Source organism: Dama dama, chromosome 24, assembly GCF_033118175.1.
Source record: "Dama dama isolate Ldn47 chromosome 24, ASM3311817v1, whole genome shotgun sequence".
Taxonomy (NCBI): Eukaryota; Metazoa; Chordata; class Mammalia; order Artiodactyla; family Cervidae; genus Dama; species Dama dama.
In genome coordinates, this window is record NC_083704.1 from 51,916,119 (window position 1) to 51,940,358 (window position 24,240).

At 40.9% G+C, this 24,240-nt stretch overlaps 1 protein-coding gene and 1 pseudogene across 2 annotated transcripts in view; one reads left to right on the forward strand and one right to left on the reverse strand.

Moving 5' to 3' along the window:
- Positions 1 to 24,240, forward strand: part of DCP1A (decapping mRNA 1A) — a 42,700-nt gene that overhangs the window by 13,414 nt on the left and 5,046 nt on the right. The window contains exons 4-8 of one of the 2 annotated variants that reach the window (XM_061128358.1): positions 7,196 to 7,262; positions 12,431 to 12,569; positions 14,524 to 14,637; positions 20,286 to 21,035; positions 22,968 to 23,033. In XM_061128358.1, the coding sequence (XP_060984341.1) occupies positions 7,196 to 7,262; positions 12,431 to 12,569; positions 14,524 to 14,637; positions 20,286 to 21,035; positions 22,968 to 23,033 (1,136 nt within the window). The remainder of the gene's footprint in view (positions 1 to 7,195; positions 7,263 to 12,430; positions 12,570 to 14,523; positions 14,638 to 20,285; positions 21,036 to 22,967; positions 23,034 to 24,240) is intronic. The other variant, XM_061128359.1, reaches the window with a different exon arrangement.
- Positions 19,908 to 20,059, reverse strand: LOC133046345 (U2 spliceosomal RNA; annotated as a pseudogene).

The window sequence follows — 24,240 nt, forward strand, 5'->3', positions numbered from 1 at the left end:
GGCTCTTTTTCTGCCATGTTAGTGTTCAGTGGTGTTTAAGTATGTCTACTCTTTGGCCTCAAAAAGTTAAGCTGCTGCTACAACCCAGTTATACTTAGCAGCCTTACTTACCGATTCACAGCATTTCCTCACCTGCCTGTTTGCCACCTACCACACTGTTGTGTTGTGATCCCAGGTCCAGCAGTCTTTGGCTCTGTAACTTTTCACCTGTATGTGTGTATTCTAACCTCCACCCCAGAGACTTTCTCTTCTGTCTCTTTCCCAACCTTTTGATATTGCTATGGAGCCACCAGCCTTATTCTTGTCTTAAAGGAAATGATCTGTCAAAGCATTTGTTTTTTCACTTGTCAGGGCACGCTTATATATATGTCATCTATTCTGTTCTTACAGTCCTTTTGTAATCAGAAGAGTCTTCCTTATTCCAGAGTAAATATTTCTGGTTATGTTCAAAGTACATTTTGTTGTGTTTGTTTTCCTGGTCTAGAGGATCTTTGTTGGTTCCATCTTCAGAAATGTTGTAAGTCCTAACACCATTGCCAACAGCTTTATCAAACCCCCTTGTCAGCTTGGCAGCATACTGAGAAAACCTCCAGCCTCCTCAGATCCTTTTAGAAAGTAGGTCAGATCTAACTAATAAATGAATCAAAAAGACGACACGTGCATGAAAGTGGCCCCCAGCTCTGTTTTAGTGACATTTTACCAGATTGCTAGAAGTCTCAAGGGATTTTATAAGGGCTCCAGATTTATTTGGATTTTCTTGACCTCGTGTGTGTCATATACCACTCCTGATGAGAAGCAGAATGAGGTATGACATCAGATCATAATTGGCTGCTGAATCTTCAAACAGGACTCTCCGGGGAAACAGATGACTTGCCCTTCAGCCTTTGAAAATTTCTCAGCGTTAAATAATCCAACAACTTTGATCTTTGTCAGTTGCACTTTTCATACGTTCAGAAGATGAGGGCTGTCATTTGAGAAGCAAGGGAAACAGTTAATTTTGAATATGCTTTTCTGTATTTTGATACTTTTTATGGAAGTACAATGTAAAGGTATTTAAATATCCTGTCACACCCCCTAACTCTTCAGTGACAGCATGACTAATTGGGACAATGGTTAACAGCCATGATATGTGGTGGGTGTCCAGTAACTGAATAATTGGCTTTCATCTTCAGAAAAGCCACTTACAAAACATGATGCCATTATTATTTACCATAGCAAAATTATACTGTATTGCCAAACGTCTAAATCCTCTGTGGCATAATTAATCAAGGAAAATTATATCAGAATGTTTTAGCAAGCAGATGGTTGGCAGAATATGTTGGGCCTTAGAGTGTAAGTTCCCTTGAGGGAAGAGTACTTAGCTTTGGTGTGGAGACAAGGTCTTCCATGGTTTTAGCTATCTGGTGAACTTGTCTGTGTTTGCTCACAATGACGGTGACAGGCTCAGCGGCAGCTCCCTGGGCCTCCTTGCCAGTTGCATGCACTGAGCATCTGATATGTTGGCAGACAGGGCTGATTGTTGGATGTGTGTCCGCACCTCTGCATGTCTGCTTTTGGCAGAATTGAGTGTTACTCTTATCCTTTACCCATTAAGCTATCATTGTGGCTTCCTTATCTCTGTTTCTTCTGCAGCATGCCTTTGAAAGTGTTTGACTCTTTTTTAGCAGTGTATTTGATAATGCACAAATGTGGAAAATGTGCATATTATTTCTAATATAGTGTATTTCTTCAAAGGAAAGAGAGTGGGACTTTAGGTAAAGATTTGTCAGAGTAAGTCGACAGATCTGGTGGACTTACTTTGATTATTGATATGGAATTCTTTCCTAAGAGTTTGGTTTACAAACCCCTCTATGAAAACTTAAATGCCTCTGCTTAGCCCCCTCAAAATGTTGTGTGTTCCTCTCTGAGCCTGATGTATTGCATATCATCCGTCTGTCCATTAGAGAAAAATTGGTGTCTTTTGTATTTGGTCTCTTGTGTTTTGTGTGTTCTTTAGCCAGGTCAGAAGAGGCATATTAGAGAAAGATGATTGTGTGTAATTGCCATAAATGGAGTCTTTTCAGAGCCCCAATCCGATTTACTAGGGGTCAGCAAAGAGTGTTAAGACTTGAAATCCACAGACGGCATAACTCATAAATTGGACTTTGTCAAAATTAAAACTTTTGCTCTAGAGGGGTCTTATGAAGACGATGAGAAAAAAAAAAGCTATTGACAAAAGAGAAAATATTTTCAAACCACGTCTGACAAAGAATTGGTTTCTTAAATATATGAAGAATTCTCAACAGTTTAGAAAACAATGCATTGGGGCAAAAGATAAGAATAGACATTTGATTAAAGAGGATATATAGAAAAAAATTTTTTTAATTTTTAAAAAAATAAATAGGATATATAGATGACAAGCACATGAAAAGACATTCTGTGTTATTAGCCATTAGGGAAATGTAAATTAAAACCGCCATGAGATACCACTACACACCTATCAGAGTGCGTAAAATTAAAAATAGAACAGCAAATGCTGGCAAGGACACAGAGAGACACTGTTGGCAGGAGTATAAAACTGGAAAACAGTGTAACAGTTTTTTTTTAAACATGCAACTACTGTGACTCAGTAACTATACTTTTGGGCATTTAACCCTGAAAAATGAAAACTTAGGTTCACAAAAACCTATGCACAAACGTAGCAGCCTTATGCATAACAGCCCCAAAGTGGAAACAGTGCAGTTGACCTTCAGTGGATAAATGGTTAAATAAACTGGTACATCCAGACCAAGAAATACTGCTCAGCAAAAAATAGCAAACTGTTGATGCAAGTGACAACTTTAGATGAATATCCAGAGAGTGACATTGAGTCAGAAAAGTCAGTCTCAAGAAGTTGCAGCCTCTGTGATTCCATTTGTAATACATTTCTCGAAATGGCAACATTATAGTATAGAAATAGAGAGATCAGGGTGTTTGCCAGGGGTCAGAGATGGGGAGGGGTACCAAGGGAGATGGGTGTGGCCATAAAAGGGCAACAGGGATCTCTATGGCAATAGAAATGTTCTGTATCTTGATTGTATCCATGTCAATAGTCTGGCTGTAATATTATGTTATAGTTTTACAAAATGTTACTGTTGGAGGAAATAAAGCGCACACAGCATCTTTGTTTATTTTTTACAATATGTATGAAGTTACAATTGCTTCAAAACTGAAAGTTTAATTTAAAAAAATAAAAGCATACCTACCCTTCTTGTGCCAGAGTCATATGAAATGGAATGGAGCCTGGGATATGCAGTGTCAGTGCGGGTACACCTGGTAGCGGTGAGCCGTGCCTGTCCGTGTGTTTACTTTGACTTGGGCTTTCAGCGTTTGTAGTCTTAGTTCAGTCTGGTCACTCAGTCGGGTCCAACTCTTTGTGACCCCATGGGCTCCAGGGCCCCAGGGACCCCATGGGCTCCAGGCACACCAGGCCTCCCTGTCCATCACCAGCTCCCGGAGTTTACTCAAACTCATGTCCATTGAGTTGGTGATGCCATCCAGCCATCTCATCTTCTGTCATCCCCTTCTCCTGCCTTCAGTCTTTCGCAGCGTCAGGGTCTTTTCCAATGAGTCAGCTCTTTGCATCAGGTGGCTGAAGTATGGAGTTTCAGCTCCGATATCAGTCCTTCCAATGAACACTCAGGACTGATCTCCTTTAGGATGAACTGGCTCGATCTCCTTGCAGTCCAAGGGACTCTCAAGAGTCTTTTCCAACACTACAGTTCAAAAGCATTAATTCTCCTGCACTCAGCTTTCTTTATAGTCCAACACTCACATCCATACATGACTACTGGAAAAACCATAGCCTTGACTAGACCGAATTTTGTTGGCAGGGTAATGTCTCTGCTTTTTAATATGCTGTCTAGGTTGGTCGTAACTTTCCTTCCAAGGAGTAAGCATTCATCTTTTAATGTCATGGCTGCAGTCACCGTCTGCAGTGATTTTAGAGCCCAAGAAGATAAAGTCTGCCGCTGTTTCCACTGTTTTCCCCATCTGTCTGCCATGAAGTGATGGGACTGGATGCCATGATCTTAAGTTTTCTGAATGTTGAGCTTTAAGCCAACTTTTTCACTCTCTTTCACTTTCATCAAGAGGCTCTTTAGTTCTTCTTCACTTTCTGCCATAAGGGTGGTGTCATCTGCATATATGAGGTTATTGATATTTCTCCCAGCAATCTTGATTCCAGCTTGTGCTTCATCCAGCCCAGCATTTTGCATGATGTACTCTGCATATAAGTTAAATAAGCAGGGTGACAGTGTATAGCCTTGACGTACTCCTTTTCCTGTTTGGAATCAGTCTGTTGTTCCATGTCCAGTTCTAACTGTTGCTTCCTGAACTGCATACAGGTTTCTCAAGAGGCAGGTCAGGTGGTCTGGTATTCCCATCTGTTTCAGAATTTTCCAGTTTGTGATGATCCACACAGTCAAAGGCTTTGGCATAGTCATTAAAGCACAAATAGATGTTTTTCTGGCACTCTCTTGCTTTTTTGATGATCCAGTGGATGTTGGCAATTTGCTCTCTGGTTCCTCTGCCTTTTCTAAAACCAGCTTGAACATCTGGAAGTTCACGGTTCATGTATTGCTGAAGCCTGGCTTGGAGAATTTTGAGTATTACTTTACTACTGTGTGAGATGAGTGCAATTGTGTCGTAGTTTGAGCATTCTTTGGCATTTCCTTTCTTTGAGTTTGGAATGAAAACTGACCTTTTCCAGTCCTGTGGCCACTGCTGAGTTTTCCAAATTTGCTGACATATTGAATGCAGCACTTTCACAGCATCATCTTTTAGGATTTGAAATAGCTCAACTGGAACTCCATCACCTCCACTAGCTTTGTCCGTAGTGATGCTTCCTAAGGCCCGCTTGACTTCACATTCCAGGATGTCTGGCTCTAGGTGAGTGATCACACCGTAGTGATTATCTGGGTCATGAAGATCTTTTTTGTACAGGTCTTCTGTGAGTTCTTGCCACCTCTTCTTAATAGCTTCTGCTTCTGTTAGGTCCATACCATTTCTGTCCTTTATTGAGCCCATCTTGGCATGAAATGTTCCCTTGGGTCTCTGATTTTCTTGAAGAGATCTCTAGTCTTTCCCATTCTATTGTTTTCCTTTTATTTCTTTGCACTGATCACAGAGGAAGGCTTTCTTCTCTCTCCTTGCTGCTATTTGGAACTCTGCATTCAAATGGGTATATCTTTCCTTTTCTCCTTTGCTTTTTGCTTCTCATCTTTTCACAGCTATTTTAGTAGCTGTTTTGCATCTGTTTTTCTTGGGGATGGTCTTGATCCCTATCTCCTGTACAGTGTCATGAACCTCTGTCCATAGTTCATCAGGCACTCTGTCTATCAGATCTAGTCCCTTAAATCTATTTCTCACTCCCACTGTATAATCGTAAGGGATTTGATTTAGGTCACACCTGAATGCTCTAGTGGTTTTCCCTACTTTCTTCAATTTAAGTCTGAATTTGGCAATAAGGATCTTCCTAATGCAAGAAGTATTTATATGTAAAACACAGGCAATCTAGCCAAAATTGTATAGTAGCTGTAAATGGAAATAACCTTTAAAATTGTATAAAAAGCTAAAAGTAAAAATATATTCGAGAAGTATTTATAGCAGTTTTATGTTCTTTATAATAAAGTTCCATCTATCCATCCACCAGGTTTTTCTCTATGTTTTTATTGAAGTATAGTTGATTTACAGTGTTGTATTAATTTCTGCTGTTTGGCAAAGTGAGTCAGTTATACACATATATGCATTCTTTTCTATATTTTTTTAATATATCCTTTTTTTTTTTAATATATCCTGGCTTATCCCAGGATATTGCATATAGTGCTATACAGTAGGAACTTGTTGTTTATTAATCACCACTGTTTTGGGGAGCTTTCTTAGTCGTGATCACCATATTGGGAATAAAAGATTGGAAAAGAAGTGTGATATGTAGCTCAGCCTGGGCACTTCCATTTCACATGTGAGTAGAGTTGATCATAGAAGGTTCTGGGGTGGGTGTTTGTTTTTAAAGTTTTGTTTTACTATAACATGGTGTTAATTTTATATTTTTAAATTTCAAGAGACTCAAAGGTTCTGGTGTTTGGTTTTGGAATGTGGTTTAATGTGGTTTTCATTAATTTTTCTCTTCACATTTGACTGTCAATTTGGAAGGCATTTTGCAGTTAGTTACCAAGTGAAGAAAAATAAAACCTTAAAGTTGCAGGTTAAATTTTATTCAGAGACTTTTCTGAGAACTAAGGCCTAGGGGATGGCCTCTCAGATAACGCCAAAAAATGCTATGAAGAGATGAGGGAGGAGCCAGGGTATATAGGAGTTTTTGCTGAAAACATGTAGTCAAACATCGAAATATTACTGCTAATCACAAAAAAACAGATACTTCAGGTTAGTGATTTTTGTGCTTTTCTCTGTACAGGAAGATGCAAGAAACTGGGCTCACTGAAATTATTCCTTGGGTAGGCATCTTAGATACACAGCTATCTAGGGCCAGTATCCAGAGCACATAGTTTCCTGCTTGTCTCCATCCTGAATTTCCCTTAGCACTTACCGTGGGGGCGCTTCAGTGGCTGATGGCTTTGCCAGCAGGGAAGGACAACATTCCTCATTTACTGGAATGGTAGACACTGTTCCCTTTCCACACAATCATTGTTGTTTCTTAGTTTGTCATGTGTGTCTTAGTCGCAGAGTCGTGTCCTACTCTTTGTGACCCTATGGAATTTTCCAGGCAAAAATACTGGAGTGGTGGGTTGCCATTTCCTATTCCAGACAGGGAGTCTTCCTGACCCAGGGATCGAACCCTAGTCTCTTGTGTCTCCTGCATTGGCAGGCAGAGTCTTTACCAGTGTGCCACCTGGAAACTCCTAGTTTAATTGGCAGCATTTATTCCCTTGCTAATACATAAAATAATAATGCATCTTATAGTTTAGTGTCATCTTAAGCTCAGTGAGATCTGATAATGATGTCTAAAACCAACTATCTGTATACTTTACCTGGCCCAACTTTATTAATTTATTATTAAACATTTTGTGGGGAGGCTTTTTCTTTTCTTTAGAGGAACTGTTAACAGTTTGAGGGTCTGATGGTAAATTCTGTGACATTTTATGGCAATAATATATTACTGCCATATACTCAAGTACTGAAACCTCATTTCTCCTTATCTTTTTTTTTGTTTTTCAAGTGTCAATATACAGTATCTGGTTTTATGACAAGAATGACTGTCACCGCATAGCCAAACTCATGGCCGAGTAAGTATTTCTGTTACACCATAGATTTAATTAGTGACATATGGGAGATGCAAAAATAATGTTTCCCCCTTCTCTTTGTTACCGGAGTCCACTAACTCATATATTTTCCCCTGATTTCCTTTTATTGTCAAAGTTTTGAAAAAGGCAGAAAAGCTTAAAGAAATCTCAAATTATCAATAAGCTTACTACCACCAGTCTTTTTTACGTGTACCTTGGGTTGATGTGTGATTGTTTTTTATTCTTTTTTATGTTCACTGAAAGAAAAATGCAAAACAAAAAAGTTATGAGCTAATTTTTATTAAGTAACTATATTAAGGCCTATAGCCTGGGAGGTAGCCTCATCTAATTATTTAAGAGATACTACCTCCAAGAGGAGAATATCTAGGAAAAATATTTACATAATTGAAACCATCTAAAGACTGCTTTATTACCAAATTAATCAAACAAAAAAATGATATTAGTGTAGTCATATCAGAAAAAAAGAATTTAAAATATGATCCTCAGCAATAGTAGCAAGAATTTTAAAATACTTCTGAAAAAAAATAAAAGCAAAGACAAGGGAGCTAGAGAAGGGAATGCCAATAAAATGAGGACAGGTGAACTTTTTTGCTGAGAAAAACGTATAGTCAAGTATTGAAAGATTACTCCTAGTAATAAAAAAACAGACATGTCATGATGAAGATTTTAGTGCTTTCCTATATGTGAGAAGATGCAAGAATCTGGGGTCAGTGAAATGATTCCTTGGATATGCATCTTATATATCTATGGGCCAGAATATACAGAATGTTTCCTGTTTTTCTCCATCCTGAGTTCCTCTCACGGCGCACTCTATGGGTAACTGCAGTGGTCCATAGGCTTGATCCTTCTTGAGCTGGAATGGCAGGCAACACTTTTTTTCTTTACACTTCCAAAAGTAAGATTATGCTGTACATCCGACTTTTCACGTCCACAGCATTTTCCCAGCACATTAGATAGTCTTCTCTAGTATTTATGTCTGCTTTGTATTCTGTTCTGCAGACAGATCCTAATTTAACCAGAGCCTTGCTGTTAAACATGTGGTTAGAACCGTCCAGCTGCCTCGCTCCAGAGGTATTCTCTATGTCCAGAGCACAGCCTCACTCACCACCACATGCAGTGCATCTGACTTCGGTTCTCTCCAGATTTCCACTGTAGCAGGTGGAACTGTGTTCAGTAACTGATAGAGAACTCCCACATGCATCCATGGGTACTTCCTTTGCTGCTGCTGCTGCTGCTAAGTCACTTCAGTCGTGTCCGACTCTGTGCGACCCCATAAACGGCAGCCCACCAGGCTCCACCGTCCCTGGGATTCTCCAGGCAAGAACACTGAAGTGGGTTGCCATTTCCTTCTCCAGTGCCTGAAAGTGAAAAGTGAAAATGAATTCGCTCAGTCGTGTCCGACTCTTGGCGACCCCATGGACTGCAGCCCACCAGGCTCCTCCGTCCACGGGATTTTCCAGGAAAGGGTACTGGAGTGGGGTGCCATTGCCTTCTCCGGGCTACTTGCTTTAAGAGAACTTATTTTTGATACAGATTCCAGATTTAGAATCCCCAGTCCTCTAATGGGTTATGTCCCAGGAGAGCTTTTATAAATCAGAATCTTGGAACTTGGAAGCTAATTTTCATTGAATTGATGTTCTGCGGGATGGTCGTTGTCCTTTCTCAGACTGGCCTACAGAAGCCATCCCTCTGTATTGCTGGTACTGCCATTCTGGTTTCCAGGAACCCAGGACACTTAATGTTAGAGGGGCCTGAAGTGCTACCGCGCCCTGGACAGAATGCTTCGGTGGGCAGTGAATTCTGGTGGATTTAAGTTTTCTTTTCAGTTTTTGCCTGCATTTCCTCAGAAATGCTGGCCTCTTTTCCCCCTCCGTCAAATCAAAATTCCCTTTGTTCTTCTGCAAAATTTTTACCTACATGTTTGGGAGAAAACAGTTGATTTTTTCTTTTTCTTTTGTCTAATATTAAACTAAATCCTCTTAAACTATAAATAAATAATTAGGCCCCACACCCCATTTCCAGGTATATTTGCATTTTAAAAGAATTGCACATGGCTGAGGCCACATTTTAGTCCAGGACTGCTAACATGTCTCAGCTGGGTTTTTATCTGCTTCCCGATTTGTTTGCTGTAGGTGTGACCCTAAGGACATTCTTCCACGTGAACTTCTGTCATTCGTTTGAAAATTCATTGGCTTTCCACAACCAGACTTTTCTTTTTAGAACTTTTCTCTTAAAAAAAAAAAGATAAAAGCTACTTTTTTACAAAGCCATTTATTTAATGACCACTGTCTGTAGTTTTGAAAGGAACAGCAGAGGTAGTTTTTGATAACTTAGAAGACAGAGATTTGTTGATTTTAGGTTATCCTGAAATTGACAGTATTTCTCTTAAATATCTATATATTGGAGTATGTTAATACATAGACTTTTTCCTGCAGATTGAGAGCTTTTGGGCCTAAAGTGAGAGACCCTGGCTCTTTTAGCTCTAACAGTTATTTGCACGAGACCATTTTGAACTGTATTCTCTATCAATAGGTGTTACCTGTAAGGCAAGACTTCAGATCATAGATAAAGCAGAAGATGGAAGGCTTATCTGAAAATACTGTAGTGAACATAAAAATAGGGTGAGGAAGTAGAAACAGGAAGCAGAAAAGGAAAAGAAGGGCATTCAGGTTTCCTTCACTAGAGATGCCCAAAAGAGGGACATTTGCTTAAGCTTTCAGCTTATTTTACTAGAAGCAATGGTATTGAAAGTGACTAGCAAATGCCTGCATGAAACTGTTGATAGTGAGTTTTCAAGTGTCTGGCCTATTTATGGCTGAAGAGAAAACCAAATATGTTCACATTAACTTTGTGATAAATGGCGTTCTGGTCACCAAAGATAAAAAGGTTATCTTTGTCTTTCTTTGCTCTGACTTTGCCTGCATACAGCCTCTTTTTGCTAAATATTTCAGAATGTCATCTCTGTTAGCCAGAGATACAGGTAAAATTCTTTGGGATATATTGTGCATCTAAATAAAAGTGCCTGCCACTGCCCATTCTGTTAAATCTAGTTCTTCCTACCACTGTTTCAACAGCTGCAATATAACAAAAATTCTTGAAGTAAAACATTGATTTATTCCAAAAGGTTGTTAATAAGAACTGAGAAGATATTTCGGAGAACAGGTAAACTTCTAGACCTGTTCTATAAATAAATATGGAAATTCTCTTTGATCAGTAGCAAAATTGAAAATTCACTTAACTTGGAAACTGTTGCCTCTCCTAAAGAGGAAATTCAGTCTGCCAGAGTGTTTTTAACAAAACCTAATCTGAATGTTTGCCTATACATAGACTATAAAATTTGGAGAACTCATAGAAGTGAGCCCTATTCCTGATCTTTCAGAGAGTCTCGGGGCATACTTGGGGGTTTGAGAGGAAGGGAGAGGGGCAGGGTTGTTCTTCCCAGAGTGTGAATTGGAAGAGGCCTTAAGAGTCCAAAGCTGGGTGTCCCTTCCATGCCACCAGCCAGTTTCTGCTTTCAGCAGTGGAGAGCTTTATAAGGTAGCCTGTTGGGTGGATAAACACTGGTGATTGTTAGAAATGTTTGTTTTTTTTTTTTTTTTCTTTAATGAAGATCACAAATCCAGTCCAGGTCAGAGAGAGGTAAATACTACCATGGGCAAGCCAGACAGTGTAGCAAGTAATGGGTAGAAACGGGCTGTGTGACCAATCCTTGATGGTTGGCGTGGCCTATAACTGAGTATTAAATAATAAGTATTTTTTGGGTTTTGGCTGCGTCACTAGGCTTGTGGGATCTTAGTTCCTCCACCAGTGATTGAACCCCAGGCCCTTGGCAATGAAAGTGTGGGGTTCTAACCACTGGACCACCAGGGACTTCCCAGTTTGGGGAAAGCTTTAAACCATCCTTGGAGGATCATAATACATTGTAACTTGTTAAAAACTCAGAATAATGTTGCTGTTTAAAAAAAAAAATTCTGTGTTTAATATTGTTTAATCCAATGTTTTCAAATAAAAGAACCATCCCACACACAGTAATAGAAGTTCCTAGGCAGGCTGTTTTAAAGCAGTAAACTGACATTGGGTACCTGTTCTATGCCTCTTAGTCCATTAAAAAAAAAAAAAAAAAAAAAACCTCTTACTGCTTTATTGCCTGTCATCATCACTGTCCGAAAGTTCTCAAATTAATTCAGTTATCAAGTTGTGACTGTGCTTATACTATCCCACGGCACGTAGGCCTGTTCATTACAGTTGGACTTGAAACCTGAATGGATGTTTAAAAGAAAAAAAGATTAGTTGTCTTATTAAAATTTATTACATTAATTTCAAGCTTGAAGAAAAATATAAGAAACAATAAAACATTCATGTGCCCACCACCCAACTTTTAGTTTCTCACATTTTGCTTCAGACTTTAAGACGTGGCAGGGAGAGAGGATGTTCCTAAGAAATGAAACCCCTCAGATAGACTTGCAGACAGCAACCCTTGACTTAGACTTTGACTTTTCATGCTTTTTTAATATATATTTTCAAGTGCAAAATTAGCTTAAGTAGCACTAGTCAAGATAAAGAGCATTGCCACAATCACCCTGACCTTAGTTACCCACTTAGTGATTTTTAAGGAGACAACAAGGAAAATCTTTTGTTTACTTGTAGAGTTATAGTTGATTTTTGAAGTTTGACCAAGACCATCATTTTCAAGATGCTAATCTTTCTCCTTGCCACCCCATTATTAACATACACTCTCCATAGGAGTTGTTCACCTGTACAGCCTTCCTTTGTCTTGGTGGCATTGTCCATTTTCAGATTTACTTTACCAGTTAGTTTGACTGCTCCTGAGATAGTTGTAGGAAAGAGAGAGAGAAAAATAATGAGTAACTTAGTAGATTTTAGAGGTGTCTACTTCTACCAAATCTGGAAAGGAATTCTGTATTTTTGGCCTTCTAATGGTGAACTATATTGGTTGGTACTATTGTGAGTGAGATAGTGGAAGTAGTCAGTCATGTCTTACTGGGATGAGGTAGCTGAGGCTCTGTGTTCTGAGGAAGGCATTGTTACTATGAGGCAGTCTTCCAGTATCTTTGGAAGATGGACACCAAAATCTTGGGTCATATTGTGTCAAAAAAGGTCTTTCTTAAACTTGACTCTCTTTCCACTAGCGTGGTAGAAGAGGAGACACGGCGGTCCCAGCAAGCAGCTCGGGATAAGCAGAGTCCCAGCCAGGCCAATGGCTGCAGTGACCACAGGCCCATCGACATCCTGGAGATGCTAAGCAGAGCCAAGGATGAATATGAGAGGGTGAGGATCTGTGTGCTCAACAGGAGAACCAGAGCAGGGAGGAGACCTGTGGCGGGTCTGGTGGGCTGGGGAGGTCACCTCCAGGGCCAGCAGGAATAAGTAGTTCAGAAAGAAAACATGTCTTATAGATAAGGAAGGGGATTTTCTTACCTCTGAAAATTCAGTGTTCTTTTTCTATTCCTAAAAAAATTACTGTGGGAGGAAAGGATTTTGGAAAATAAAAGGTCCCACTTCCTGGGTAAAGAAATGTACATTAGAACCCATGAGACGTTTCAAGTTCTACCAGATTCCTCAATGTCTGTCGTAGAGAATTACAAAGAATTTATGGATCTATGAAAATTAATACAGGAAAGGCAGTCATCTCTAGAATGAATTCATTGATTCTTAGGAAACTGGATGAGGTCAATTTCAGAACCATTTCTGAGCTTTTAAGTTACCGTGTATTACCATAAATTCCCTCCCATACCCTTAATGAGATATGGGTTGTCTACATAGATGCCTTCTTCTGTTTGTAAAAAAGACCTTTCTGTGTTGTGGTGACAGCTAATAAGTTGAGAGCTCTGTCACCCCTTCCCAGTGATGACGAGATCAAGGTGCCACATAGGACAGAAAGTATAGGTGCAGCACACTAGAGTAGACACCCCAGGAGATGGCCCGCCCTCCTCCTCACGCTGGGAAGCAAGTCATCTCCAGAGGAAAGAAAGAACTGAAGCCTTGCTTCTGTGCGCAGAGCTGCAAAGGAACTCTAGGTCACATGAGCAGTGTAAAAATCTGATATGATTTCTGGTTAATGCACATTGCAAAGGTAGAAAACATGGAGAGCGCAATAATTACTATTGTAAAGAAAATTCTTCAGTATGGTATGGAGTAAATAAAATTTCTGGAGTTGTATTAAGATTAAACTTTCGGGGATTTAGTTAAGTCTTTTTTTGGGGGGGTGGATTTAGTTAAATCTTTGATATCTCCTTCATAATGTATTCTTTCTATTTTTGAAGCCATCCATAAATAGGTGGCACTTCCTTAAATAGGAGTATTGTTGCTTGTCTACACTCGCCTGTCATCTAATCATATGGTGTCAGTCTTAGCAGCAGCCCATGAGTTCACTTCTTGGTGTTTGGATGAGCTCTCCTCTGCCTCAGATGGTTCCAAATAGACCCTTTATCTCTAGGTAGAGGCTTGGGAGATTGCCAGATTCATCTATACAACAACTTGGATGAATCTCAAAGGCATTATGCTAAGTTAAGGAAACCAGCATTCCATTTAGATGACAATCTCTAAGAGACGGAACTAGCGCCAGAGAACAGTCTCTGGTTGGCAGGAGTGGAAGGAGGGCACGACTGCATTGGGATAGCACAAGGGAGTTTGGGGAGGTGATCGGATATCCTGACTGTGGTAATGGGTACACAAAACTATATATTTCAGAAGTTAATTTTGAAAGTGAAAGAAATGGTAGCCCTCCAGGCTTCTCTGTCCATGGAATTCTCCAAGCAAGAATACTAGAGTGGATTGCCATTTCCTTCCCCAGGGGATCTTCCCAACCCAGGGATCGAACCAGGGTCTCCTGCGTTACAGGCAGATTCTTTACAATATGAGCCACCAGGGAAGCCTGGTGATACATTTCAAAAGTTAATTTTACCATATATTAACTTTAAAAAAAAAAGGAAAAGAATACATAATAAAGTAATGCTGTTTGTTTGTCCTTAAAGGGGTTATAAAAATAGCAGTTGTTACAAACACTATTGTCTAAAATCATGTGCTCAGCTTTCTAGAAATTTTATTGTCCAGTTAATTTACATATTTACATGCAGGTCCAAAGCAAACATTTGGCATTTGTAGGAGGGGCTATCCTTGACTTTTAAAATAATATTTCTGTTAACAGTAACCTTGAATGCTCCTTTGTAAACCAAACAATAGCAAGTTTTTTCACATGATGTACTTTTCCTTTTAATTTAAGAATCAGATGGGCGACTCAAATATCTCCAGCCCTGGGCTGCAGCCAAGTACTCAGATCTCCAATCTGGGAAGCACTGAGACACTAGAAGAGACACCATCTGGGTTGCAAGATAAGGTTTGTACAGGCAAGCCCTAGCTTTGTCCAAAGTAACCCAACAGAGTCAGCATTTTGTAAGGGCTTGGATGTAGTACAAGTTTGATCCGTTGATCATCTGTCAGAGTGTGTACATACAGGCAGTAGCGTGATGTCATCCTCTCATGTCGTTTCCCCTGGTCCACGTAACTGTTTTTCATCCGGGTTTTGCAGTAGCCTCATATCTGGTTTCCCAGCTTTTGCCCTAGCCACTCCCTCTCCTCTCCTTGACCCAGGGGCCAAAGTAAATCCTGGTTTAACCTAAGTTAGACCGTGGCTTTCCTCCAGTGGTGTCTCATCTCACTCAAACAAAAGCCAGGGTCACGGCAATAACCTCTATGGCGCTACCTGATCTGGCCCCCCTACCCCGGCCTCATCTTCTGTCTTTCTGCCGTGTTCCCAGCCTCGTAGGCTCTTCTGCCTTTTCACAGATGTGTCAGACCTGCCTCTGCCTCAAGACAGGCCTTTGCAGTTATAGTCCCCACAGCCTGAAAGATTTGCCTCCTATAAGCCTTGCTCCCATTCTAGTATCTTCCATATAGGTGAGGGCCTTTCACACCCCCTATTTTAAATAACAATCCTTCCCTACCCCTGTTCTGCTGTGCTTTATTTTCTTCCAGCTATCAGGGTTTGTGGTTTTTTAAAAAGTTTTTTGATTGTCCCCTCCCCACCAAAATCCAAGTATCATAGGGGACAAGCAGTCTTGCCTGCCTTGTTTGCTACTGTATCCTCAGCACCCAGCACTGTAAATATTTGTTGAATGAAATCATTCTCTTTGTTTTTATTTTTTTATTTATATTTTTATGAAGTAATTCTCTTTAAAACTGATGACTTGATAAGTGAACAGATGTCAAGTAAAAGCCATAGTTTTTTAAGCTTTTTATTTGAAGATAATTGCAGATTCATATACAGTTGTAAGAAATAATACAGAAAGAGTAAAAGCCATAGTTTTTTAAGCTTTTTATTTTAAGATAATTACAGATTCCTACGCAGTTATAAGAAATAATACAGAAAGCTCCATGTCCCTTTTGCCTATTTACTCCATTGATAACAGCTTGAAAAATATAGTACAATATCACAGCCAGAATATTAACCCAGTATACCCATCTTGTTCACATTTCCTCAGTTGTTTTATTCATATTCGTTTCTGTGGGTATGTGCACGTGTGTGTTTGCGTGCATGCTAAGTTGCTTCAGTCGTATCCAACTCTGTGCAACCCTATGGACTGTAGCCCTCCAGGCTCCTCTGTCCTTGGGATTCTCCAGGCATGCCCTTCTCCAGGAGACCCTCCCGACCCGGTGATGGAACCCATGTCTCTTTTGTCTCCTGCATTGGCAGGCAGGTTCTTTACCACTAGCAGCACCTGGGAGGCCTCATGTGTATGTTTAGTTCCATGCAGTTTTATCTCATGTAGAGCTTTGTGTATCTACCACCACAGTCAAGATAGAGGACTTCATCACCACAAGAATCCTTTGTGTTACCCATTTGTTATCACACTGATTTACATGTCACACCTTCCTGGCCTTCCTCTGGCATCCCTAACCCCGGCAGTGACTGATATGTCTCCAGCTCTATAACGCTGTCATTTCAAGAAGTTTCTGTAAATGGAATCATACAATATATAACCTTTTGGGATTATGTTTCTTCACTCAGCATAACTCATTGAAGAGATTCATTGAAATTGTTTCATATATTATAGTTCCAAATCTCATTACTGAGTGGAATTAACATTTTTAGCCATTCACCCTATGGCTGTGTTAAAGGGTGGCTGTGTTGTTATCAGTTTGGGGCTAATGTGAATGACATTTCCATGAACATTGTACACACATTTCCTTTGTTGTTCCTTTCTCCTTTCCATTACTAAATCGTGTTTGACTCTTTCCAACCCTATGGACTGTAGCCCACCAGCTCCCCTGTCCATGCGATTTCCCAGGCAAGAATACTGGAGTGGGTTTCCATTTCCTTCTCCAGGGTATCTTCCCGACCCAGGGATTGAACCTGTGTCTCCTGCATTGGAAGGCAGATTCTTTACTGCTGAGACACCAGGGAAGCCCTAAATTTCCTTTACTCTGGGTTAGATGCCCAAGAGTACAAATGTTGGGTAATTTCATAACTGCATGTTTTAGTTTAGAAATTGTCCCACCATACTGTTTTCCAAGAGGCTATACCATTTTACATTCCTATCATCAATGTATCTGTAATGTTCCTAGGGATGCAGGTGGTAAATTATTTAAACCAGATTTTGTATACTACATTTCTTTGCTCCATTTTTACTGTATTTGAATTTAAGATCCTGATGGTCAAACATATATTAAAAGAAAGTGTTATGTAAAATTTAATTTTTAAAAAATATGTGTTAGGAGAAGCAGCAAGTAGAGGAGCAGACTCCTTCTGGTCTGGCTTATCAGCCATGAATGTCCAGTGGGCTAGTCACTTTCCTTTCTGTTTCTGAATCATGGGATTAAGGATTCTGGCAGTACCTGACTCACAGATTTACTGTGAAACCCAAATGAAAGAATGAACCCAAAAAGACTCCATTTTATAGGCCAAAGTGACAGCATTTTGTAAAATACTGAGATCTGGATGTTGTCAAGCCACGTGATTGTCTAAAATTAGCTGAGATCCATAACTGGCCCTGTACACAGAATAGTGCATTGGTTTAGTAACACTGCCATCTAGTGCTGAGGAGCAAATAATGCTGTCAAGCCTTAATATTAATAGTATTACATTTTATTTCAGTTTCATTATTCACTTACTAAAATTTCCTTGGTACAATTTCCCTAGTTTGTTTTGTATTGTTTTTGTTTTTTTGTTCCTGTGATTAAGAATAATCATACCTTCTAGTGTGCCCAGGGCACTAATGAGTAGGAAATCTGACATGGGCACAGTAAATTCAAACAGAAATACGAAATTCTGTAAACAGCAAGAGCTGTGGGGTGAGAGAGGAACAATGGAAAACCTGATATAGTTTCTTAAAAAAAAATTTTTTTTCAGTCCCATACATACTGTCACTCACTGAATTCCATTTCACAAGGGAATGGTCAGATTAAAATTTGATTTAAGTGAGGCATTACTGAACTCAGAGTCCAGACTGTAAGTATATTCAGACATGAGTAAAGAATAAAATTTCACCTTTTCTGTGGATGATGGAAAATGAATCCATGAATAAGTAAGCCCAACAGCTAGAGGAATGCAGCCAGCTTTTCTTGTCAGAGCCAGAGGAACATGGAAAGGGGCCTGTCCAAACAAGCTCAGAGACTCTCAAGCTTTGGGGAGTTTGTATAAAGACACATGGTCTGCCCCCTCAGCCTCTGGCGACTAATTCAGCCAGTTACATGTTTCCGAAAGTTGGTACAATCTGACCAGTCACCAGCTCTTAGTTATTCAGGTCTTACTTGCCCCTCTCCTTCCCAAAGGATCATTTCACCATTCAGTTGACTAGATAACCTGTCATCTGCATGGTGGACATAATGGTGCAGTGACATAATGGTTAAGAATACGGATTGAAAAAAAAAAAAGAATACAGATTGTGTTGTTAGAACTAGGTTGGCATCTGGTTCTGTTGTACTTGGGCATCATCCATAAATGGCAATAATAATAGTACTGCCCTCACCGATTAACAGAGTAATCCATGCAAAGTGTGTAGTACAGGGCCCCTGTACAAGGAGCAGTCTGTCTGTGATAATTCTTACTGCCTTGTAACCTCATTTCTTCTGCCTTATATGGGGTACCTCTGAAACCTAATGCTTTACCACACACCGTATTCCATCAAGTCTAATAATCTGTCTCTGGCCTGGCAGATGTTGCAGGGAGGCAGCATAGAGAAGTTGGAAACTTAATGCTTCTTTTGCATACTACCATATGACTTCATTTTTTAATATGAAGTAGATTTAAATTACCAGAAATACCTGTTCTTAAGTTCAAGTATAGAAACATTTCACATGTAAATGTGGGTAGTTTTAGTTTTTTAAAAGTTCATTTTTGTTTCACTAGATAGATAAAAATTGCTACCTGGATCATTTTCAAAGCCTAAGATGTATTTCATGGTGAGGTTTCTCCATGTCCGGTTTTTGATTGTTCGTTTTCTTATAAAATAGTATTCTTCACTGGAAAAGACTCTTAAGTTTCTACAAGATCATTGCAATATGATATGTGTTTTTTAAAGTAGATATATCTAAATGTTGGTTTGTGTGTGTGTATACACACACACATATGTATATGTAAAAAAATATGGTGGTTAGTTCAATTCAGTTCAGTCGCTCAGTCATGTCCCCCTTTGTGACCCCATGAATCGCAGCATGCCAGGCCTCCCTGTCCATTACCAACTCCCGGAGTCTACCCAAACCCATGTCCATCGAGTCAGTGATGCCATCCAGCCGTCTCATCCTCTGTCATCCCCTTGTCCTCTTGCCCCCAATCCTTCCCAGCCTTAGGGTCTTTTCCAATAAGTCAACTCTTCGCATGAGGTGGCCAAAGTATTGGAGTTTAAGAGCTACGTAATTGGGATTTCCCTGAGGGTCCAGTGGTTAGTTCTCTGCACTTCCACTGCAGAGAGGACTGGTTCAGTCCGTGATTGGGGAACTAAGATCCTGCCAGCCATACAGTGCAGCCAAAAAATAAAATAAAGGAGTCCTTTGGGCCCAGGTCAGAGCAGGGCCTGGCACCCTCTGCATACTTAGCAAATAAAGGTTAAATGAATTCAGCAATACTGCTTGAAGGGAAGGTGCAGGAAAGCTGACAAGTGGGAACTATGAATGTAACTCCTCTGAATCATTGCAGTGATATCAGTAAACCAGATCACTAAAATATAAGTACATTTAACATGTTCAGGCTTAAATGCTTTCCTTTTCCTTCAGCATCTGTGATTTGGGAATTGGAAGGTTGCTATTTAAAAAATGGTTAAATTGGGAGGGGCAGTATAGGGGTAGGGGATTAAATGGCACAGACTTATTATATATAAAATAAATAGGACGCAACAATAAATTGTACAGCACAGGGAATATAGTATATTTTATAGTAACTTTAAATGAAGTACAGTCTATAAAAATATTGAATCACTATGTTGTATACCTGAAACTAATATAATGTTATATCACCTATACTTTAATTTTTTTTAATAGTTAAATTTATTTTCTGGTATTTGAGGTACAATGCCTACCTTTTATTAAAAAAAATATGAACATAAAGGTAGGATTGCTTGATCATCATTTGGTCCTCATATCCTCTTGAATGTAATTTCCCTACCATGTGTGACTGGTATGGGGCAAATTAACTTTGAGCAAAGTAGTTGCCCCTTTACCTTACATCTGTTTGTGAAGCAAAAAAAGGTGAATTCTAAACTGTCATCTGAGTCCCTAAAATTTGATTTTTACACTTGATCTTAGCCAAAAGGCCGAGAAGCGATTAAAATTTTGATTTTTATTACAAATGTAGATATCTCTTCACCACCTTGGGGATACCAGGTGCATTCTTGGCCTTAATCCTGAGGACGTCGTCAGCTTGTTCCATTTCCTATTTTCAGACTCTACCTATCCTTGCTTCTGCAAACTGATTTGGTTGATGGAAAAGAAATTTAGTTACTCTGATTTGCAAGAGTTTTCTCTCATTGGGTGGTTTGATTTGTTTCTCAGTCTGCTCCATCTGGACACAAACATCTGACAGTGGAAGAATTATTTGGAACCTCTTTGTCAAAGGAACAGCCAACAGTTGTGGGTCTGGATTCAGAAGAAGTGGAGAAGCTGCCAGGAGATGCCTCCCAGAAAGAGCCCAACTCATTCCTACCATTTTCCTTTGAGCCTGGAGGGGCCTCCCAGTCAGAAAACCTGGTTGTCCATGCTGCTGTCCACCCCTCAGTCCAGCCCGAAGTCACCACCCCGGTGCTAATAACTCCTGCTTCCATCACTCAGGCCAGTGAAAAGCAGGCCCCCAGCTACGCCATCCCATTGCACTCTGTGCTCAGTCCCAGTCTACCAGCAGAAGCCTCTACTGGACAGGCTCCCCCCAGCCTACCCCGAAACACCACCATGATGCAAACAGTGAAGACCACACCTAGGCAGAGGTCTCCACTCCTGAGTCAGCCTGTCCCTGAGCTGAGCCACGCCAGCCTGACTGCCAGCCAGAGCCCACTCAGGGCCCCGCTGAGCGTGACAAACACAACCAGTCCATCTCTCCCAAGCGTTGATCTTCTCCAGAAACTCAGGTTGACCCCGCAGCATGACCAAATACAGACACAGTCACTTGGGAAAGGTGCAGCAGCACCCAGCTTTTCTCCAGCAGCCGGCCAGCTGGCCACCCCTGAGAGCTTCATTGAGCCTTCCCCTAAAGGGACAGCAGCGAGAGCCTCAGCCTCCCTGAGCAACATGGTGCTTGCTCCCCTTCAGGTACTGGCGGGAGATTGGGTGGCTGTAACCTAGTGGGATGAAACTGCATTTTGATTGACAGGAGACAGAGTTGTTTAAAGACACAACTGTTGAGTGTGCCAGCGGCTAGAGGATAGGCGAGGAGAAGCCCTGCAGTGATCAACCAGACCATCAGTAACTGGTGGTGTAGCTGAGTTCCACTTCCCAAAATAATTTCAGCTGATAAAAGCTGAGAAACTGTATTTTCCTTCCTGGGTGTGCATTTTAGTGGTTTTTTTGTTTGTTTTTGCCCGATACGTGTAGGAGTCCTTATCTGACTCAAGACCGTGGATCCAGATCATCCCAAACTTTGTTCCGTCCCCTGCTCCCTCAGTACTCTCACTGAGAGCCCGTGTTGTGCCAGGTGCATTAGGGCTGCCATAAGAGCATCCCACATTTGGAGGTCTGAAGGCAAAGAAAACTTCCTCGGGAAACTGACCATCAGCTGAGATCTGAAGACTCAGTAGAAATTAGCCAGACCTAGAGTTGGGAAGAGTGGGTGAAGGCAAGGAAAATAGCAGGTGCAGAAGCCTAGGCACGAGAGGGCATTTGTTGAACTTGAACTGTGGTCTGACTGGATCTGTGTGTAAAGAAACATGGGAAAGCAGGTATTGGTGATGAGTAAAACTTTGTAAATAGTGTCAAGGAGTTAGAGGTTTGTTTTAAGGGCCCTGGAGAGTCTTTGAAGTACGTGAGCCAAGGGTGGCACGCTAGGAAAGGAGACGATGGAAGGAGGGCGACCCATCAGAAAGGAGGTCGGGGCAGTCACCCAGGCTTGAGCTGGTGGGGGCCTGTACTGGGGCGTGTGAACATGTGGATTTATTAAGAAGGAGGATGAGTGGGACTTGGTGGGGGATTGGATGTAGGGCTGAAGAAGAGGTTTGTCCCTCTGATTTATTAAGGTTGGTGAGTTTACAAATGAGGACATCAGGTCACAGTTGCAGTGACTTGTGCAAGATCACAGAACTGAAAGGGGGTAGAGCCTTTTAAGGTTTTAGCCTCATGCCCTTTAATAATTACAATCCTCAGCTCTTCTTAACATTTTACCAAATAATATTATACTGGCTCTGCTGCATAACATTATTTCTTAGTTAATGGAGTGTTTTGTTCCATTCTGTTAAAATTCTATACAGAAAATGAAACCTAGTGTCTTGTTTACATGATTAAATTGTCATTTTTGCCGTTTGTCTGCAGTATAAGGAGCAGCGAGAATGTTCTGTTTAACAGATAAAACACCCCTGAAATGTGTCTACTGCCACTATTCCTGTTGTTCTAGAAATACAACCAGCAGTCGTAAATACCGCCCCCTCAAATTTGGCCTCTGGGACAGCACCCTGCTCTCCAGCATGCCTCCTGGCAGAGGAAGCTTACAAACATGTTCCTTCTCATTTATGTGGCTGTATCGAATTTCAGGGCCTGGGACCGTATTGAGTCCTAATGTATTTGCTCTGCTACAGGAAGTTCTTGACTCCCAGGGAATAGGTGTAACATTTATCTGTGGAAGTGTGTGGCTCTGTGTGAAGACTGTTTAGCGCCACCTGTCCAGAGTGTGAGCCGCCTCATCAGGTTTCATGCTGCCAGGATCTTGCATCTCCACAGTCTCAACAGCAAAAATATGCTTGGTCTGTCCCAACTCTTATAAGAGACACAGGTTTTAGCTTTTTCCATAGAGACGTTTTCGAGACATTTGCACACCCCTTTTCTCCGGTGGAACTGAGGGGAGTTGGGGGCTGTCCCGAAGCTCCCATCCTGCATTGTCACAAATTCTGGTCAGCCACTTCCCTCGGGTATCTAGGAACCAGGTCATGTTTGAACTCCTCCTTACAGCTGCTAACCTAGATTTTTCCCCAGTAACTAAGAAATCTTAAATGAAAAGTTGCTACATCTGTTCATTTTTCTGTTTAAATATTGCAGTCTATGCAGCAAAACCAGGATCCTGAAGTTTTTGCCCAGCCTAAGGTGTTATCCAGTGCCATCCCGGTAAGGATCCCCTTTTTCTGAAGATCATAGTATGTCTTAAGTTCTTCTGCTGAGTGTGAAGTGAAATGTTGCAGCTTTCAAACCTAGGCCCCTCTTAAATGTCCCTTCCCACTCTCCCAGGCAGAGCTCATTGCTGTGGCCTCTACAGTCCTCAAGTCATCCATCCTCAATGATGTCTTCCCTGAGGGTGTGTATGGGAGGGCAAGGTCGGCCACAGCAAGGGCGCTCACTCACTCCCTCTGTGTTGTGAATGGGCGACGGCTGAGAGCAAATCAGCCCCGTCCCTGTGGATAGGAGATAGTCTTTGCCCTGGGAGAGTTGTGGTGTCCCAGTAAACAGAAGGCAGTGTCACTGCCCTGCTCGTTGGCTTCCCATTGCCCTGTTGACAAAACCTCCCAGGCCTGTGTGCTCTGCACCTTGCTGCTTCTCCCCTGCCTCATTTTTTTAGAAGTTGTCCTCATCCTCCATTACCTACCAACTTTGACAGGCACACTTATCTTTTTCAGTTCCTAAACTTTTAGGTTCCATTTGCCTTTGAGCCTTAACACCTCTCCTGAAGCCTAAGATTTTAAACTAAAGCCACCTTCTGACTGGTCTTAGCAGGTCTTCTTTGTAGCTTGTCCTGCTGCATGGTGATTGGCGTACCACTTCTTGGTGATCTCTCAGCCCAGTGTTGCACCAAAAATAACCACAGATGGCTCAGAACCCAAAAACTGCACTCTCAAAACTATGGACAGCTTTGGTTCTTTGTAAATGAGGAGGGTGACAGATAGGAGGGAAAAAATATAGTTTTCTTGTTGAGTATATCAAAATATGAGAATTAGTTAAAAAGGGAGGGGGGGGCTTCCCTCATAGCTCAGTTGGTAAAGAATCCGCCTACAATGCAGAAGACCTGGGTTCGATCCCTGGGTTGGAAAGATCCCCTGGAGAAGGGAAAGGCTACCCTCTCCAGTATTCTGGCCTGGAGAATTCCATGGACTATACAGTCCACAGGGTCGAAAATAGTCTGACACAACTGAGCAAGTTTCACTTTCAAAAAAAATATTATTACTGTTTTGTGTATTCTGCTGGTTAGCCATTGTTAGCCCAGAAGTATATCTAAATGAAAGAAGGTAAATATTAGTTTTATGTTTTTAAAATTGTGTCTTTGATGGCTGTGGTGGCATAACAAGTACATTGAACACAACTAAAGAAACTAATGCTTCAT